At 43.3% G+C, this 20,581-nt stretch overlaps 1 protein-coding gene across 4 annotated transcripts; it reads left to right on the plus strand.

The window, feature by feature from the left end:
- The first annotated feature begins 1,006 nt into the window (after positions 1–1,006).
- Positions 1,007–19,691, plus strand: LOC114846393 (protein NLRC3-like). Of its 4 annotated transcripts, none has more exons than XM_055504737.1 (11): positions 1,007–1,225; positions 11,970–12,076; positions 13,185–13,289; positions 13,431–13,562; positions 14,395–14,494; positions 14,653–14,878; positions 15,024–16,815; positions 16,999–17,172; positions 17,360–17,533; positions 17,921–17,967; positions 18,086–19,691. In XM_055504737.1, exons 3-11 carry the CDS (start codon positions 13,201–13,203, stop codon positions 18,619–18,621), a joined length of 3,270 nt encoding a protein of 1,089 aa, XP_055360712.1. In that variant the 5' UTR covers positions 1,007–1,225; positions 11,970–12,076; positions 13,185–13,200; the 3' UTR covers positions 18,622–19,691. The 4 variants fall into 4 exon arrangements, with proteins under 4 accessions (XP_055360712.1, XP_055360713.1, XP_055360714.1 ...); XM_055504738.1 differs by having other exon boundaries at positions 13,188–13,289; XM_055504739.1 differs by lacking the exon at positions 11,970–12,076.
- Positions 19,692–20,581: the final 890 nt, after the last annotated feature.

Raw genomic sequence — 20,581 nt, forward strand, 5'->3', positions numbered from 1 at the left:
TGTGTGTTGGGTAACTGTCACGTGTAGGCCAATGCTCCGCTCACAGCAAGTATACAAAGAAGCCCCTGGCTGCGGAAAGGCGGAACGGGGCGGTGTCAGTAAGGCGGGGCCAGAAATCACACTTTCCAAATATGGAGTCCGCGTGCAACGTGCCGATTTATATGGATTCTCCACACTGCAAAAGGTAAAAGACTCAGGAGAGATGTCTAAAACAGCATCTATCTTTTGAAGCGGAAGCGTCACAGAGTAACTTCTCGGGCACATATCAAATCACGCGACCCATGCCAGCAAGAAATAAGCTGCGCGACATCATGTGACATGTCGCGCAGCTTATCTGCAGTTTGAACGGACTGGTTGTTTCAAAATGTCAAAGCTATAAACACATGGCAAGCGGACTTAACATCTATAAGATAGATATGTTTCACATTGCATATATCTGTAATGTATTTATGACAAGTAAAAACTTTTATTAAACATTACAACCTTACACTAAAATTATCTTTATTAATCAGACATCAGTGTTGTGCGAACCGCAATTCGCCAAAGCTAGAGGGGTAGTGAGAAGTAGATTAAAGCCACGTTCTGTGGAAATGATTTTAAAATAAAAGTCTTTGATTTAACAAAATTACAAACACGTCTACTTAATGTAGTAAAAAAAACAATGTACCAAATACAGTGCTAATAGCATCTGACTATTAAACATACCATATCAAGGCTAGTAATATATTATTGTTATCCACAGAGAAACACAATTACACACCTTTGATAAAATAACTTTTTTTTTTAAAAATAAAACATGGACTGTGATCCTGAGCCAACACATATCACTGAGGGTTTGGTCAGTCTGCTTTGAAGCTATTTTCATACACTACTAGCAGATGTGGATGTTCTGATGGTGTCGAGCATCGTGTCGATTTCAACCCAACTGTGTTAAAGTTGCTCAGTGCTTCGATTTCACCATCACTATGGTGCCATAAATACGACAGTTGTCTTACTTAGTTGTCTGCGCAATCTACGTAATTGTAGCGCCAAAATACGATAGTTTGGACACTTGGAAACTGTTTTCACTCATACCTGTTTGGCTCCTACTCTCAATCACATCAGCAGCGCTTCTGTTTAATTCAGTTAGTTGGTGGTTTTTCTTCGTCCCTTTACCGCGACAAAAGCGAAAGTAACCAAACATCAGAACCGAAGTAGCTACGAACTACTAGAAGAAAAGACTCTGGTAAGCAAACCGCCATACGCCCGTCTGGTGCATAATTCCAGGCCCAGACCACTTCCTTCTTGTTTCCCTAGAAGTGTACTATCACCCCACAAAGATCTGTGTACTTTTACTGCATAGTTTAGGATTAATTAGTATTTAAAACTACCATGTCATACTGTATTACTGTATGGGCCTTATAGTCAACTTTGATGATTAATAACGACTTTGGTGCATAATTCCAGGCCCAGACCACTTTCTCCTTGTTCTTCTAGAAGTGTACCATCACCCCACAAAGACTTGTGTACTTTTACTGTACTGGAATTATATGTTTTCCATATTTTGAACAGACCAGACGCCCCGTTATGAAAAGAGGAAGTAGCGACGAGCGTGTTTTGTCATGTGCTGTAAATCACGTAATACGGGCGCAAGACGTTTTTGAAGCGCGGCTGGCTGAACACCGCGGTCAACTGAGTCGCTATGTGCTTTTCCGTGGTTAAATGGACAGGTGTCGTTCAAAAAAGTGACTGTCTGCCAGAATTTGATTTCCGCACGCGGGAGCGCGCACAGCCTCGTTAAAGCGTTTAGCTCGGTTTGTGTAGGACTATAGCTGCTTATTTCGGTTTCAAACGGCCATAACTTTTAAATATTATTCGCTTCACGTTTTCTAGTGGACGTAGTGACGTCACGTCTTTTAGATTTTGTGTAAACGACGGAAGTAATCATCGTAATTCTCATTACAGCGATCGTCGATTGTGACTGTTTAACTCTATGACATGACGCTAGGACTCAGATCTACGACCCAATACTGCTGCAACATGTTTGTTCTTCACATTTTGTGTCTGATTAAAACTGCACGAGTGACCACCGAGTTGTTTCACCACTTTTAACTTCCTGTGTGGGACCAGTTAAACCAGTAAGATGATTTCATGTTGCCAAAACGTGATTATTAGAGCCAAAGCTTTTGGTCAGAAGCTTAATTATGTCTTATTTTAAATACACTGAGCTCTGCTTTCTTATATTTACAGATGTGATACACCAAGACCAGTAGAACCAGTAGCATGCTGGTTTTATGTTGCCACAAAGTGATTAAAGCCAATATCTGTTTACTGAAAGCTTCTTTCTCCCTTATTTTAAGTTCATGGAGCTCTGCTGGATTATAACAATAGATTTATGAGCATCCAGTACATCTTATCACTTTCTACACCTGTCTGCGACCAGTTACATGTAAACCAGTAAGATGCTGTGTTTACGTTGCCAAAAAGTGATTAAAGCCAATATTGTTTAATAAGAAGCTTATTTCTGCCTCATTTTTATCTTTATCAAACTTTTCTTGGTTATATTAACAGGTTTAATGAGCATCCAGCTCACTTGACCGCTGTCTGTAACTGTCTGAGACCAGTAAAACCACTAAGAAGCTCTTTCCATGTTGCCAAAAATTGATTCATGTAAATATCTTTTAACAAGAAGCTGATTTCTGCCTCATTTTAAGTCAGTGGAGCTCTTCTTGTTCATATTAAGGCATTTAATGAGCATCCAGCTCACTTGAACACTGTCTACACGTGTTTGAGACCAGTACAACCAGTAAAATACTGTTTCCATGTCATTATTTTATCTTTATCAAACTCTCCTTGGTTATATTTATAGGTTTAATGAGCATCCAGCTCACTTGACCGCTGTCTGTAACTGTCTGAGACCAGTACAACCAGTAAGAAGCTCTTTCCACGTTGCTAAAAAATGATTCATGACAATATCTTATCACAAGAGGCTTTTTTATGTGTCATTTTAAGTCAATGGAGTTCCCCTTGTTAATATTAAGACATTTAATGAGCATCCAGTTCACTTGAACACTGTCGGTACCTGTCTGAGACCAGTACAACCAGTAAAAAGCTGTTTCCACGTTGCGAAAAAGTGATTCATGCCAATATCTTTTGACAAAAAGCCTATTTCTGCTTCATTTTAAGTCAGTGAAGCTCTCCTTGTAAATATTAAGACATTCAAGTGAGCATCCAGCTCGCTTGAACACTGTCTACACCTGTTTGAGACCAGTTAAACCAGTAAGATGCTGTCTTCATGTTGCCAAAAAGTTATTCCAATATCTTTTGAAAAGAAGCTTGTTTATTCCTTATTTTAACTTCATTAAGTTAAAATGACAGGTTTAATGAACATCTAGCTCACTTGACCGCTGTCTGTAACTGTCTGAGACCAGTACAACCAGTAAAAAGCTGTTTCCACGTTGCCAAAAAGTGATTCATGTTAATATCTTTTGACATAAGCTTATTTCTGTGTCATTTTAAGTTCACAGAGCTCTTTTTGATTATATTAACAGATTTAAGTTCACTTGACCACAGTCTGCACCTGTGAGGTATAATCACTTTTTGGCAACATGATAACAAGCCTTTTCTTGGTTCTACTGATTTCAGACTGGTACAAGAAGTGATCAGATGGTCTGGATGTTAACTAAATCTTCAGTTTGATCCAGTAGAACACATCTAAAGTTAAAATGAGGCAAAATAAGTGTCTCATCAAAACAGAGAGGCTTGAATCACTTTTTGGCAATGTGAAGACAGCATCTTACTGGTTCTACTGGCCTCAGACAGGTACAGATAGAGGTCAAGTTTAAATCTGTTTAATATTAATAAGGAGAGCTCCACTGACTTAAAATGGGGCAGAAATAGGCTTCTCGTCAAAAGATATTGGCATGAATCAATTTTTGGCAACGTGGAAAAAGCTTCTTACTGGTTGTACTGGTCTTAGACAGTTACAGACAGCGGTCAAGTGAGCTGGATGCTCATTAAACCTGTAAATATAACCAAGAAGAGTTTGATAAAGATAAAAATGAGGCAGAAAAAAGCTTCTTGTTAAAAGATATTGGCATGAATCTGAGTCCTAGCGTCATGTCATAGAGTTAAACAGTCACGATCGACGATCGCTGTAATGAGAATTACGATGATTATTTCCGTCATTTACACAAAATCTAAAAGACGTGGCGTCACTACATCCACTAGAAAATGTGTAGCGGATAATATTTACAAGTTATGGCCTTTTGAAACCGAAATAAGCACCTGCAGTCCTACACAAACCGAGCTAAAGGCATTAACGAGGCGGTGCGCGCTCCCGCATGTGGAAATCAATTTCTGGCAGACAGTCACTTTTTGGCACGACACCTGTCGCTATTTTCGAGGTGCGCGATCCCTGCGATAGATACGGTAACTGTTGCGATCACTGAGAAGAGCGGAGACACTCTAAAAAGCAACTGAGGCTATATTAGGATTTATGTTGTAAGGAGACAAAGCAAATTTAAGAAATTATGAAACTTACAGTGAATGTTTAAAAACATATTCACTGATGGAAAATAGAAAAAGGGAATTGGCCTCAATTCTAAAACTTGGATTTGAATAAAATGACTTTAGTACATTTGAAATTGGTACATCACAATACCTTCACAGTTCTGCTTAGTACTACCTCGACTACTATCACAGCAAATAGTATAGTATAGTATGATATTTTTTTATTGATGGATAACTATATATATGAAATAGGTTGATATTTGCTGTTGTACTAGTCCATAAATTACTAAGTAGAACTTTGAAGGTACGGTGATGTACCAATTTGAGAAACAGGAGTTATTGAAGGTCAAAATTTAGGTATTGATGTCCATTCAATGTACAGTACGATAGTTTATTGATAGATTTCTTCAAAAACTATACAGCGAAAGTATTTGTATTTGCTGTGGTAGTCAAGGTAGTACTAAGCAGAACTGTGAAGGTATGGTGAGGTACCAATTTGAATAAGTCGTTTTGTTCAAATCCAAGTTTCAGAATAGAGTCCTATTCCCTTTTTATATTTTTCATTTGCAGTGAATTTTTTTAAATTCACTGTAAATTCCATAATTTCTTAAATTTGCTTTGTCTCCTTACGACATTAAAGGTCCATGCACACGCTTTTTTCATGCTACACAATGCTAAAGAATTGGACCTTGATGTCTCAGTAAGGTGTCTGTAACTTTTCATGCCAAAAAGCTCTGTAGATTGCCCACACGGCCCGTCTGAAAATGTGTCATTTCAGAAATCAAAAGACACGGTCACTGAATCCAATGTAACAGCGAAACTGGCTACCTCGTCTTTGTAGTGGAGTTTAACCATATGTTTGATCCAAAATCTGATTCTGCAGTCGAATGGGAGGCTGTTGAAGTGGTTACACTTTGACTGGCGCAAGGTACGTCTAACTGGAAATTTCACATTTAATTTAATTTATTGATTTATATAATACGCAACTTGATTAGCTGCTAACGCTAGTACTAATGGTTGCCAATAAGCAGCCTGAATTAATACAACAGAATATTCATATCACGACTACAGCTTGTTTGGGAGCATAGCTCGATAAACTAATATGAACTCATTTTTACATGTTTTTTTTTCTTTTTCGTGCTGCTGCTGTGTCAAAATACATTTTCCATAATGGGGTCTTCAGCTGCAGCTTATATTTTGTCGTATTTGTCTGTAATAAGTGCCAATGTGGGAACGGTGAATGCCTACAGAGGCATGGTGTAACAGCAACTGTTGCTGTCAAGATATTGCATGTGTTTATTACTTTTATTAATGTGACATGGTATTTGTAGCGGACAGGCTTAGGGGTGGATCACGTGATGATAAATTGTTACAAGGTCACATGGTACCGATGGTGGTAATGACTTAAGGTGCATCACCTGCAATTTGGGTTTTGGTAGTTAGCAGTAAGCGGGTGATGGGGGAAGGCATATTTTCGTTAACCGCTGTACTATACCGATACAATGCGTTAGTTATTCTGGGGACTACTGGATGACGTATTTGGATGTCATTATTAAACGTTAAAAGAATAAACGGAATACAAATATATTGAACCCGAGTCCGTCAATATTTGTAAGGACCGCGTCGGACAAGCTTCCCTAAATCAGCTGCTTGGCGACTCTGGAAATATCGAAGCCTGGGAGAGTCGCCAACAGTATTTGAAATTAAAATTTCGATAAATCTTACCTCAAGATGCCTGAACCAGTTGCCTAACCTACTGTCATGTATGGTTGATGATCCATGACTGGAACCAGTATGATTGAATGTGTATTCATTACAGAACACATTTATTATACAGTATATCGGACAATTACACATGCATGGAATAAATCAGTATCTCAGAAATTCATAAACAATTTTAGAACATTTTACTATTTACAGACTAAAATATTATAAAACATTTGTTCGTTTTCCCTCATAAAAAATAGTTCAGTGAAACTGCAATAGTCAAAGCTAACTTTATTGTCAACCAATGCACCAGCACTATAATGCTGGATAAGTTGCTTTCACAGTTCAATTTGCAGACCACAAAATGAACGGGTAGGATTCATAGTTATGTTGAAAGCATAGTTTCTGGAGTGGAACAGGTACAGTCATGGGCACTTGCCTGGGGAGATGTGAGGATCTTTTTTGTCTTCATCACGTTTTGGAAGACATCAGAAGCAGTGCAGCTGCTGTACAGATGGAGGATGCAGCTGTTTTCCTTGACACCACTCTAGAAGGTATAGAGAATAGAAGAGCAGATTAATGAAATGTCCAGTATTTTCTATGTATCTCACAAACTTTAAAAAATGTAAACAATATATAGAGGTAGTTAGATCAGTTTTAATGGTGTTTGGAGCAAACACGTTTTCACCTTAGCTTTTATAGTGCATTAATGACCTTTCAGTCAGGTTGCTCAAATTCTGCTCAGAGGGCCGTTGGGACAGGGATGTTAATAGGGTCCTCCATATAACGACATGAGTCCAGCAGGACTTTATTGAAGATGGTCTGCATCACATTTTCTACATAATCTGCACCATAACGCTAGAGTTACAAATTACCCGTCAACAGACTAAAATATCAAAATAAGTTGACCAACTGCATACAGAGTAAATATATTCACAATAATATAGATCAGATTATGAATACTACAACTACTGAAACGTGAAATTCAAAATCTCTGTCAAATAAAACTGCCTATTGGCCAACAAATTATTATACTGCTGTTAAATGTATATACCTTTGCTCCTGAGGTGCGCAACAACTCTTCTAAAAGGTAGCTGTGTGTCCACAGCCTGCAGTGGTGTCAGTTTGAGAAACAACCTCCTTGCGTTTCGGTAGCTGGGATGCGCCAGCCTGTATAAATAAAAAAGGAGTCACATTTACACCTACAGTAGCTGACTAGATACTGTAAGCAACACATATGAGAAGACAGCAACAACACACATGTTAGACTTAGATAGAACTTGCCATAACCCAAATTCACAGGTCTACTTGGGTTACGACGTACACACGACAGTCTCGGTAGTAATTAGAAACACAGCTGACTCTCACAACTTACTATCGCAGCCAAACCCAAGTTGTACTGAATGTCATTGTAGCAGCTAAAATGTGAGCTGAGTGAATGACCTCAGTACCATATATCACACGATTCAAACCGGACAAATTCAGGAGAGGCTTGGACTCATCCAAATTGCGTGGCAGCACCTTGCAACACTGTCTCTCTCTGTCGCTGTTAGCATCAACTGTTCTAGCAATTAGCATTCCTTACACAGGAGGGAATCTAGATTATAAAAAAGAAACTTCTGGACTACAAACATCCAATAAGTACAGTATCAAGCATGTACTTACGTTTGGGGAAGCAGCAAGTGGATCACATCTTGTAGGAACGGAGCGCTCCTTCAACCGCAAGCCCAGTAATAAATATACCCTCATTTTCCAAGCAGACGGAGGTGAAATGGTGTCCACACACAAAAAAGAATTTAGGCAGCGGTGTCGGCACCGGTCTATTTATAAGTAAATAACATAAAGTTCTCCTTTCTTGCTTTGCTGGTAAAATGAAAAGGCTGCGATGCTAGTTGGAACAACCAACAACGGAGCACTCTCTGAACCCTAATGGCCCCATGTCAGTTCGTGTCACAGTGAGTGACTTCTTCTTCTTCTTTTGTCTTTCAAATGGCGGGTGGCAACCAACTGAAAGGTGCATTACCGCCACCTACTATGCTAGAGTGCACAGTGAGTGACTGAAACGCAATGTTGCAGGTACATTTAGGGGTCCAGGTTTGTCTGGGCGGGACCGAAGCTTGTTCTGTGAGTGGTCAATAGAATGCAGACGTACATAGTCCGCCAAATTTGAAATGATGGTTCTTAAACTGGATAAACTCTCAAAAATGTGAAATAAGTAGGGAGTGTACATCTAACACACCAGGAGTGTCTTAACGTGAACCAAGGAGTCAAATAAATGTACCAGAATGTCCAAAAAGTGAATTTTGTGCAGGGACCTTTAATCCTAATATCGCCTCAGTTGCTCATTAGAGCGAGTGTCTCCGCTCTTCTCAGTGATCGCAGTAACTATCGCATGAATCGCGCACCTCGAATCAAGCGACGGCTCATTTGACCGCGGAAGAGCAAAAAGCTCCTCCCTGAACCGCCGCCTTACCGTGGTGGAGGAGTTTGTGTGCCCGAATGACCCCGGGAGCTATGTTGTCGGGGGCTAAATGCCCCTGGTAGGGTCTCCCAAGGCAAACAGGTCCTGGGCGACGGGCCAGACTAAGAGCGGTTCACAACCCCCCTATGAAAGACAAACCACAAAGGCCAGAGACGTCGCCCAGTATGGCGCAGCCGGGGCCCCACCCTGGAGCCAGGCCCGGGGTTGGGGCTCGTATGCGAGCGCCTGGTGGCCGGGCCTATTCCCACGGGGCCCGGCCGGGCACAGCCCGAAAGAGCGACGTGGGGCCGTCCTCAAGTGGACCCACCACCCGCGGGAGGAACCGTAGGGGGCCGGTGCAGAGTGGATTGGGCGGCAGTCGAAGGCGGGAGCCTGGGCGCCCCAATCCCTGGATAACCAATCTGGTTATTGGGACATGGAATGTCACGTCACTGGGGGGAAAGGAGCCTGAGCTTGTGCAGGAGGTCGAGCGGTACCGGCTAGAAATAATCGGGCTCACCTCCACACACAGCCTGGGCTCTGGAACCCAACTCCTTGAGAGGGGCTGGACCCTTTTCTACTCTGGAGTTGCCTGCAGTGAGAGGCGGCGGGCTGGTGTGGGCTTGCTCATAGCTCCCCTGCTTAGTCGCCATGTGTTGGAGTTTTCCCCGGTGGACGAGAGGGTCGCTTCCCTGCGCCTTCGGGTGGGGGATAGGTCACTCACCGTCATTTGTGCTTACGGGCCGAATGGCATTGTGGAGTACCCGGCCTTCTTGGGGTCCCTGGAGGGAGTGTTGGAAAGCGCTCCAACTGGGGACCCCATCGTTCTTCTGGGAGATTTCAATGCCCACGTAGGTAGCGACAGTGATACCTGGAGAGGCGTGATTGGGAGGAACGGCCTCCCTGATCTGAACCCGAATGGTGTTATGTTATTGGACTTCTGTGCTAGGCACAGTTTGGCCATAACAAACACCATGTTCGAACATAAGGGTGTCCATCGGTGCACATGGCACCAGGACACCCTAGGCCGGAGGTCGATGATAGACTTTGTAGTCGTTTCACCTGACCTTCGGCCATATGTTTTGGACACTCGGGTGAAGAGAGGGGCTGAGCTGTCAACTGATCACCACCTGGTGGTGAGTAGGATCCGCTGGCAGAGAAGGAGGCTGGAACGACTTGGCAGGCCCAAACGTATTGTGAGGGTCTGTTGGGAACGCCTGGCTGAACCCTCTTTCAGACGGACCTTTAACTCACACCTCCGGGAGAGCTTCGACCAGATTCCGAGGGAGGTGGGAGACATAGAGTCCGAGTGGACCATGTTCTCCGTCTCCATTGTCAACGTGGCTGTTCGGAGCTGTGGGTACCGGCAGGCCAAGCGTGCTGCAGCCTGTGCCGTTGCGGAGGCAAAAACTCGGGCTTGGGAGGAGTTCGGGGAGGCCATGGAGGAGGACTATCGCTCGGCCTCAAAGAGATTCTGGCAAACCGTCCGGCGCCTCAGGAGGGGGAAGCAGTTCTTTACCAACTCTGTTTTCAGTGGAGGTGGGGAGCTGTTGACCTCAACTGGGGATGTTATCGGACGGTGGAAGGAGTACTTTGAGGATCTCCTCAACCCCTCCGACATGCCTTCTGCTGAGGAAGCAGAGATAGGGGACTCAGAGGCGGACTCGCCCATCACCCAGGCTGAGGTCACCGAGGTAGTTAGTAAGCTCCTGGGTGGCAGAGCAGTGGGGGTGGATGAGATCCGTCCTGAGTACCTCAAGTCTCTGGATGTTGTGGGGCTGTTTTGGGTGACACGCCTCTGCAACATCGCGTGGAGGAGGGGGACAGTTCTTCTGGACTGGACAACCGGGGTGGTTGTCCCTCTTTACAAAAAGGGGGACAGGAGAGTGTGTTCCAACTATAGGGGGATCACACTTCTCAGCCTCCCTGGGAAAGTCTATGCCAGGGTACTGGAGAGGAGAATTCGGCCGATAGTCGAACCTCGGATACAGGAGGAACAATGTGGTTTTCGGCCTGGTCGTGGAACGCTGGACCAGCTTTATACCCTCAGCAGGGTGCTTGAGGGTTTGTGGGAGTTTGCCCAACCAGTCTACATGTGCTTTGTGGATCTGGAGAAGGCATTCGACCGCGTCCCTCGTGACATCCTGTGGGGGGTGCTCCGGGAGTATGGAGTCCAGGGCCCTTTGCTAAGGGCTGTTCGGTCTCTGTACAACCGGAGCAGGAGCTTGGTTCGCATTGCCAGCAATAAGTCAGACCTGTTCCCGGTGCATGTTGGACTTCGGCAGGGCTGCCCTTTGTCACCGGTTCTGTTCATTATTTTTATGGACAGAATTTCTAGGCGCAGCCAGGGGCCGGAGGGGGTCTGGTTTGGGGACCACAGGATAGCATCTCTGCTTTTTGCAGATGATGTTGTCCTGTTGGCTTCATCAGGCCAGGACCTCCAGCGTGCGCTGGTGCGGTTTGCAGCTGAGTGTGAAGCGGCTGGGATGAGAATCAGTTCCTCCAAATCTGAGGCCATGGTTCTCGACCAGAAAAAGGTGGTTTGCTCTCTCCAGGTTGGAGAACAGTTCCTGCAGTAATGCGGTCGGTGTATCGGTCCGTCGTGGTGAAGATGGAGCTGAGCCGAAAGGCAAAGCTCTCAATTTACCGGTCAATCTACGTTGCGACCCTCACCTATGGTCATGAGCTTTGGGTCATGACCGAAAGGGAAAGGTCACGAATACAAGCGGCTGAAATGAGCTTCCTCCGCAGGGTGGCTGGGCGCTCCCTTAGAGATAAGGTGAGGAGCTCTGTCACCTGGGAGGAGCTCGGAGTAGAGCCGCTGCTCCTCCACATCGAGAGGAGCCAGCTGAGGTGGCTCGGGCATCTAGTTCGGATGCCTCCTGGACGCCTCCCTGGGGAGGTGTTCCGGGCATGTCCCACCGGTAGGAGGCCCCGAGGAAGACCTAGGACTCGCTGGAGAGACTACGTCTCTCGGCTGGCCTGGGAATGTCTTGGGGTCCCACCGGAAGAGCTGGAGGAAGTGTCTGGGGAGAAGGAAGTCTGGAACTCTCTGCTTAGACTGCTGCCCCCGCGACCCGGCCCCGGATAAGCGCATGAAAATGGATGGATGGAAGAGCAAAAAGCGGCTCATTTGACTGCGGTGGCTGAACGATGGATGAACAAATGACGGCTCACTTGACCACAGTTCACCACTGCCACCTCTCCAACCAGAAACCCTGTTCAGCTGCCAGCCAATCAAAGCAGATCAGCTGACCACCCATGCAGCCACAGCTGCTCATTACAGTATGTTTTTATCATTTGTTAACAGGAGAGAGCATCAGTAGTTCACGTTTACACCCTTCAAGGGAGAAAGACAGGTTCCTTTTGTAGTTCTGACCTCTTCTTCCTGTGACCAAAAGTACAAAGTCTGTGTGGGTGAGTATGCACTCTATTGCACTGATGGCAAACGAGGACACAGCTCTCTTGGACATAATCTCTATTGGCCTCTGTCTGTGTATCTCTATATGTTTCAACCTGTGTTGTCATATAGCCAAGTTTATTTTTTACACCAATACTTCTCATTATAATATATAAATATTAGTTGTAATTTGTTTTTTGGCAAATAAAAAAAAACAAAGTTGTATTTTTCCCATTCTTTTTTTTAGAAAATATATTTTTTTATGTATGCCTTATAAAAATGGAATGAATGTGGTAATTTTGTTTTATTTGTACAACTATGTTTGTAAGTCCATAAGTGGTAAGTGTGTGATAGCTGACCCAAACCTGGGTCCAAGGGATTTGTTTGTCATGTGCACTGCATCCAACATACACTTCACATATGTGTGTTTGGTGTAATGTTGGAGCTCTGCTTAAATTTACTGCAAAACATTGTAGAGAGAAATTCTCTCAATTTCAGTAGTGTGAGAGTCTAAAAAGTAAGGTGATGGAAAAACTGTGGATTTCAAAATAAACGCTAACAACAGTTAGCTACAGCAATGTCTACCTTGCAGGCTGAGAATCAGACATATGTGCCTAACCGCTGTTACTCACACTGTACCAAGTTAAATAAAATGGTGACCGCGGTCTCTGAAGTGACTGCTTAGTACTTCTCGTAGGGGGTAGCAAGCTGCTGGGGCCTGTCCCAGCTGTCAATCTGACCATAGGTCTGATCACCCTGGATCCGTCACCAGCCCATAACAGGGAAACAGACCACTCATTGTGGCACCTACAGGCATTTCACTATGTCCAATCAACCTGACTGATTGTCTTTGCACTGTGAACTGTCATATTTGGTGACTGGAAGACCCCACCCCACCATCTTAATATTTCCTGAATTTATTATAAGTAAGACATGAGTCAGATCAATAAATGCTGAATCAAATTAAACTGTAATCTGCTCTGGCAGGTGTTGACATCTCTGACATTGTAGAGTGGAAGAAGAGTCAATCATTGGAGAAGGAGATGATACTGTGACAGGACTAATGATGGAAGAATAATTTCAGATGTGCAGATGAATGATTTGTTTTTCTTCTCCACCTGAAAGTAGAAAGTGTGAATTCATGAGTCAGTGTGAGGACAGAGAGGAGGGAGCCCTGCCCTCTAAAACCAGTCTGCGTGAGGACCATGAGAGCCAGAAAAAAGCTCAGAGGTGAGATGACTGAGGCCATCTGATAGATTCTGTCCCCAAGTCACAGATACTAATTAATATGTCATCATCACATATTTAGTATTATTGGTCATTTATGAAGGACTGAATATGTGAGAGTCACCAAAGTTGTTTTTCTTTCAGGTTCCATCAGAGACAAGAATCCCCTGAACTTGGACCTGAACCTGAACCTGAACACAGCTGCATGTCCTTCCAGAGCAATAGGTCAAAGGACATTATTGATAATTTTAAAGACCAACATGCATTAGAGTCAAAGTGAGTTGTTCATTTGAATTAAGTTGAACAATACAATGCAAAGTTTATATGATGATAAATACTTGTGTCTCATTTCTCGATCTTTCTGATGTGAGTTAGATGTGTTGATGTGAAAGAGAAGCTTTTATTTACTGTTCTTCCAGCAAACACTCAAATCTCTATTCAGCCTGTAGCTAAAGCTCTGATCCTATAGAGCATCTCAGGAGCTGCTACTCTTTTAATGAAGTGTTGACTTGCAGGCAGATGTCAAAACAAATGTTCATGTCTAATCAAATCTGTTTACCAATGTTTCTACGTTATTTTTTAGGCCAAATGTCTTAAAGCATCTTCACTCCCAGCAAAAAATTAAAGGTACTGCTGGAGACTTGAGTTTTGATGTTGTTATCAGAAAGTGTAGACGACTGTTTGTCCCCAGTGTTGGCAACAGAGCTGACGTCCAACAATAAATAAATGTAGGAAGTAGTAAAATGTTCCTAGTGTGAGCAGCAGATCTGCATCATACTCACACAGTTCAACATATTCACATTGGGAGCTGTAAAACCAGTCTGATCTCAGCAGGCTCCTTATTTCTACACTTCAGTCTAGTGCAGAGATATATGTTGTTCAGAGCTGCTGAGTCTGAACCGGTGTCAAACATCACTTCATGGACCTTGTGTGTGTCTCTGTGTGGATTCATGGCCTGGTAGCTCAATGGGTAGGGTGTCAGTCTGGAAAGCAGTAGGTCATGAGTTTGTTTCCAGTTAAACCCATCCTTGTGTGTGTCCTGAGCACACCCATGAGTGGCAGCCCACAGAAGTGCATGGATCAGAAAACAGTTCTTATGTCTTGTCAGGTGTTCATGGTTCCTCCACAGAGTGGACCAGCAGAGCTCAGAGGTATCCAATGCTCAGTCTGTCCAGCAGCACCAAACACACCTGGACTCCATATTTATGGTCTGTACATGTACAACTACTACTGTTCATCTGTTGTGTTGAATCATCTCCATGCTGCACTTTTTAGACCAGTGGATTGTCAGTGTGTCCAACATGGATCTGATGTTTGGCTCCATGGTTTTAGTTGGATCAGATCATTCATTTAGTTTCTGTTCCAGCTGCTGGAGGAAAACATTGTCACGTTTGTGAAGAAGGAGCTGAAGAAGATCCAGAAGGTTCTGAGACCCGATTACACAGAATGCTTAGAGAGTCAGAGGAAGGATGAGGAGGAGTTGGATGGTGAGGATGAAGAGCAGAGGAGGAGCAGCAGAGACGCGTTTCTGAAGATCACAGTGAACTTCCTGAGGAGGATGAAGCAGGAGGAGCTGGCTGACTGTCTGCAGAGTAAGAGGATTTATCTACATAATCAGAGAAGCAATCACACATTTACTGATGTGTTGAGTTAATTTTGTTTTATTTGTGGACCATGCATAAATTCTCAATCTTCTATCAAACTACATGAATCATAACCATTTTCGTGTTCATTCAGGATCTTCTGCTGCAGTTTGTCAGGATCAACTTAAATCTCGCCTGAAGCAGAAGTTCCAGTGTGTGTTTGAAGGCATCGCTAAAGCAGGAAAGCCAACCCTTCTGAATCAGATCTACACAGAGCTCTACATCACAGAGGGAGGGACTGGAGAGGTCAACGCTGAACATGAGGTCAGACAGATTGAAACAGCCTCCAGGAAACCAGACAGAGCAGAAACAAGCATCAGACCAGAAGACGTCTTTAAAGGCTCAGCTGGAAGAGATGGAGCCATCAGAACAGTGATGACAAAGGGAGTGGCTGGCATTGGGAAAACAGTCCTAACACAGAAGTTCACTCTGGACTGGGCTGAAGGCAAAGCCAACCAGGACATACACTTCACATTTCCATTCATCTTCAGAGAGCTGAATGTGGTGAAAAAGAAAAAGTTCAGCTTGGTGGAACTTGTTCATCACTTCTTCACTGAAACCAAAGCAGCAGGAATCTGCACCTTTAAACACTTGAGCGTTGTTTTCATCTTGGACGGTCTGGATGAGTGTCGACTTCCTCTGGACTTCAACAAGACTAAAACCCTGACTGATGTCACAGAATCCACCTCAGTGGATGTGCTGCTGACAAACCTGATCAGGGGGAACCTGCTTCCCTCTGCTCACCTCTGGATCACCACACGACCTGCAGCAGCCAATCAGATCCCTCCTGGGTGTGTTGACATGGTGACAGAGGTCAGAGGGTTCACTGACCCACAGAAGGACGAGTACTTCAAGAAGAGATTCAGAGATGAGCAGCAGGCCACAACAATCATGTCCCACATCAAGACGTCACAAAGCCTCCACATCATGTGCCACATCCCAGTCTTCTGCTGGATCACTGCTACGGTTCTGGAGGATCTGCTGGAAACCAGAGAGGGAGGAGAGCTGCCCAAGACCCTGACGGAGATGTATATCCACTTCCTGGTGGTTCAGACCAAAGTGAAGAACATCAAGTATGATGGAGGAGCTGAGACAGATCCACACTGGAATAAAAAGAGCAGGAAGATGATTAAGTCTCTGGGAAAAGTGGCTTTTGAGCAGCTGCAGAAAGGAAACCTGATCTTCTATGAGTCAGACCTGACAGAATGTGGCATCGATGTCAGAGCAGCCTCAGTTTATTCAGGGGTGTTCACACAGGTCTTTAAAGAGGAAAGAGGGCTGTATCAGGACAAGGTTTTCTGCTTCATCCACCTGAGTGTTCAGGAGTTTCTGGCTGCTCTTCATGTCCATCTGACCTTCATCAACTCTGGAGTCAACCTGCTGTCACAATTATCCTGGTTTAAACATTTTATGCTGAAACATGAACATACACAGTTCTACCACGGTGCTGTGGACAAGGCTTTAGAGAGTCCAAATGGACACCTGGACCTGGTCCTCCGCTTCCTCCTGGGATTTTCTCTTGAGAACAATCAGACATTCTTACAAGGTTTGATGACACGAATGAGAAGTAATTTACAAACCAATCAGGAAACAGTTCAATATATCAAGAAGAAAATCACAGAGTTTCCTTCTGCAGAGAAAAGCATCAACCTCTTCCACTGTCTGAATGAACTGAATGATTGTTCTCTAGTAGAGGAGATCCAACACTATCTGAAATCAGGAAGTCTCTCCACAGATAAACTGTCTCCTTCCCAGTGGTCAGCTCTGGTTTTCATCTTATTATCTTCAGCAAATGATCTTGAAGTATTTGAGCTGAATAAATTCTCTGCTTCAGAGGAGGCTCTTCTGAGGTTGCTGCCTGTCGTCAAAGCTTCCAACACTGCTCTGTAAGTATTTTGTAAATTTTCTAAATGTGGATTGTACTATTTATTTAATCAGGACTGTTTTAAATGAAAGAAACAAGTATAAATGTGATTACCTTTCTCTGCTCGACTGAACTTGCGTAGCTTTTTTTTGTGTTGTTCATGTTTCATTTTGATTACAATTCATGTCCATTACTGTCTCACCAGACTGAGTAGCTGTAACCTGTCAGAGAAAAGCTGTGAAGCTCTGTCCTCAGTTCTCAGCTCTCAGTCCTCTAGTCTGAGAGAACTGGACCTGAGTAACAACAACCTGCGGGATTCAGGAGTGAATGTTCTGTGCGCTGGACTGAAGAGTCCTCACTGTCGACTGGAGACTCTCAGGTCAAGATTTTTCAGTGTGTTCTTTTATTGACAATCTTTTGTACTTCATATTTGATGCTTTTTCATTGATTTTATTCAAGGTTTCTCAATATGTGTCTCCTTTGCCTTCAGAAGTGGTTGTAGTGTGTGACTTAATGATGGTGTGTAACTGTGACCAAGTCTTTTTTGTGCTTTTTTGTGCCAGCAGGCTGTCAGGCTGTCTGCTCTCAGAGGAAGCTTGTGTCTCTCTGGCCTCAGCTCTGAGCTCCAACCCCTCCCATCTGAGAGAGCTGGACCTGAGCTACAATCATCCAGGAGACTCAGGAGTGGAGCTGCTGTCTGCTGGAGTCAAGGATCCACACTGGAGACTGGACACTCTCAGGTATGGACACAACTACACACAGTGTGTGATGGAGGAGCAAGTAGGGATGTGGAGCTTTATAAACTTGGAACCTAACCTTGGAGTGTGTGATAATAAACACATTCAGACTTTGCTTCCTGGGGTGTCACATTAGTTTGGTGGTGACAGAGTGAGACTGAAAGCAGGTGTCTGACACCAAAAGTGATGAAGTGAAAGAGAGAAGTCAAAGCTTTTCTCCACGTCACCTCCTGCTCCGTAGATTCCAAGATAAGGATCCAACTCCTTAGTTGTTGCTGAATGTCCATCCCTACATACAAGCCTCCATCTGAACACAATCCTACAACAATGTGTGTGTGAGAGCCATGTAATGTCCATGTCTGCATGTCTCTGACCCCCTCCTCCTTTCAGGGTGGAGCCTGGTGGAGTCCAATGGTTGACACCAGGTCTGAGCAAGTGTAAGTGTGTTTTACTGAGATCAGCAACATTCAACCATCTTCAAACTGTCATGAGTCATCATCAAACTGATGATAGATCAATAACTGCAGCTGGATTGTGTCTTGTTCTCTCCATCAGATTTCTGTCAACTCATCATCGACACAAACACAGTGAACAGAGAACTACAACTATCTGACAACAACAGGAAGATAACACGTGTGGAGGAGGATCAGTCATATCCTGATCATCCAGACAGATTTGACTACTGGTATCAGCTGCTGTGTAGTAATGGTCTGACTGGTCGCTGTTACTGGGAGGTTGAGTGGAGAGGAGATGTTGAAATATCATTGAGTTACAGAGGAATCAGAAGAAAAGGACACAGTGATGACTGTTTGTTTGGAGACAATGATCAGTCCTGGAGTCTGATCTGCTCTAATGATTGTTACTATGTCAGACACAATAACATATCTACATCCATCTCCTCCCCTGTGTCTGACAGAGTATCAGTGTATGTGGACTATCCTGCTGGTTCTCTGTCCTTCTACAGAGTCTCCTCTGACAAACTGATCCACCTTCACACCTTCAACACCACATTCACTGAACCTCTTTATCCTGGGTTTGGATTTAGGTTCTGTTGGTCTGGTTCCTCATTATCTCTGTGTGATGTGTCGTAGTGAGAGTTTGACCCTGTCAGACAAATGTTGTCACTGTTGAACATAGTTCAGTCTGTTCATGTCTGTGTTGTTGTCATGTCAGATGGATGTATTAAATGAAAACAAACTGTGGACCTAAGGTCACTGAGCATGTTCTGTTTTGATTGGACGACGCAGACGACAAAAGGCAGAAGCAACTAGAGGATTTTGTGATCTTTGCATTACACCTCTGTGATGTATGTCCTGATCTCCCCAGCTGGTTTTTGATTTGCTTTTTTCATTATCTTTCATTTTCCTCTGTCCAGAAAAGACAAGTCTCTCATGAACTTCATTACAAATTTCCACCACAGTGGATAAATAGTTGTGTTGCTCATATTTCTTGATCATTCTGTGAATCATTTGATTTTATTTGAAGTGTATGGAGGGAGAAGAAAGGAGAAGCTTTATTCACTCTTTTTGTGACAAACACACAAATCTCCATCCAGCCAGTAGCTAAAGTTGATTCCAGATTGTGTGCTATAATATAATAGAAGTTTTAATCAGGTTCAGCATCTGTTTTCAATTCTCAAGCATTAACTGACAAACACCACACGCTGTAACCTTTACTTCCAATTGTCTTGCTATGTTAGTATGTTGGCTATGATTCCTTCGAACCTTTACAACTGTTATAGTCATTCAAAATTTTGCTTTTGTTCTTCAAAATTCTAGTTAGTTTTACTTCTCAGTTTCATAAGGCCTCCTTTCCACCTCTCTGGAAACACATGGAGGACGCGGCCCCCCCTGGAGTCCCTTCAGGATTGTTGTGTGGTCCAGGAACTAGCAGCGCCCAGGATTACACTCATCATCTAACCCAGTACACCACTGAGGAACCCTTCACACTTGGAGATGCTTCTGGTGTGCTTTTAAACCTACACTTTGAGAGCAGCGTCTAAAAGCTTCTAGAATCATGCAAAATTTGAACTTTCAACTTCACAAGAACAACCTCTTAACCTCTGAGCCACTGCTCTGTTCAGGTTGTGACATGTTCAGTGTTGTATTTACAGTTTATTTGGACAAAAAGGACTTGAAAGCATCTTATCTTTCTGAGTAATATGTTTAAGGTTGTATTTACAGTTTACTTGACGACAAGGCCTTAAAAGGGTTTAGCATTATTTTGGGACTTAGGCTTTAAAATAGGACACTTAAGGTAAACGAAAGAAAGTGTTCAAATCTTTAATGGCTTAGAGGTTATGAGCTCAATTAGACAGGGTGAGGTTTGACCTTTGAAAGGTTCCCACCTAGAATACAGGTAAAATGTCTCCAAAGTCAATGGCTGTATCTGTGGCTGAAGGTGCAGGATCTCAGAACTCTTGGTCATGAGGCTGTGTGTTTTATTATTAGTTGTGTTCAGTGTTCAGAGGGAAAAAAATAAATCAAAACAAAACTCAAAATTATAAATAATATTATTAATGACATAATGACATAAACAAGCCCATTTTTATCAGTCTGGGAGTACGAACCATTGTTGTTTAAAGCCACTGGGGCTTCATTCTCTGCGCAAGACTCTTAGTTTTACAGCATCTCCACCACGACCTGTAACACAGACAGGTAGTTTATTTGTAGTCAGTCCTACCAAAAATGTCAAAATCACCCTGTGGTCATCCTATTATAAATGTCTATTCTTTTTCATCTGATGTGACCGTCACATTTCATCATTCACTCTTAAATGAAGAATAAATGAAACAAAACCTTACCAAATATTCATATACACAGAAAAATAATCATATTAAACACAAAACATTCCTACACAACTGATGCGATGTTACTGTCCGGCCTCTCCATGTGACAACAACACATTCAATTCAATTCAATTCAATTTTATTTATATAGCGCTAAATCACAACAAAGTTATTTCAAGGCACTTTACAAAGTAAGGTTTAAAACCTCACACAACTAAACCCAACAAATCCCACATACAGCAAGCATTTAATTTGACAGCAAC

Source organism: Betta splendens, chromosome 19, assembly GCF_900634795.4.
Source record: "Betta splendens chromosome 19, fBetSpl5.4, whole genome shotgun sequence".
Lineage (NCBI taxonomy): Eukaryota > Metazoa > Chordata > Actinopteri > Anabantiformes > Osphronemidae > Betta > Betta splendens.

What these genes read in the sequence shown, in the direction of transcription:
- LOC114846393 (XM_055504737.1), top strand. Translation starts at nt 13,201, where the DNA reads ATGAGTCAGTGTGAGGACAGAGAGGAGGGAGCCCTGCCCTCTAAAACC. An exon ending in AGCCAGAAAAAAGCTCAGAG is followed by an intron (nt 13,290 to 13,430) that starts GTGAGATGACTG and finishes TTTTTCTTTCAG; the next exon opens with GTTCCATCAGAGACAAGAAT. An exon ending in GCTGGCTGACTGTCTGCAGA is followed by an intron (nt 14,879 to 15,023) that starts GTAAGAGGATTT and finishes GTGTTCATTCAG; the next exon opens with GATCTTCTGCTGCAGTTTGT.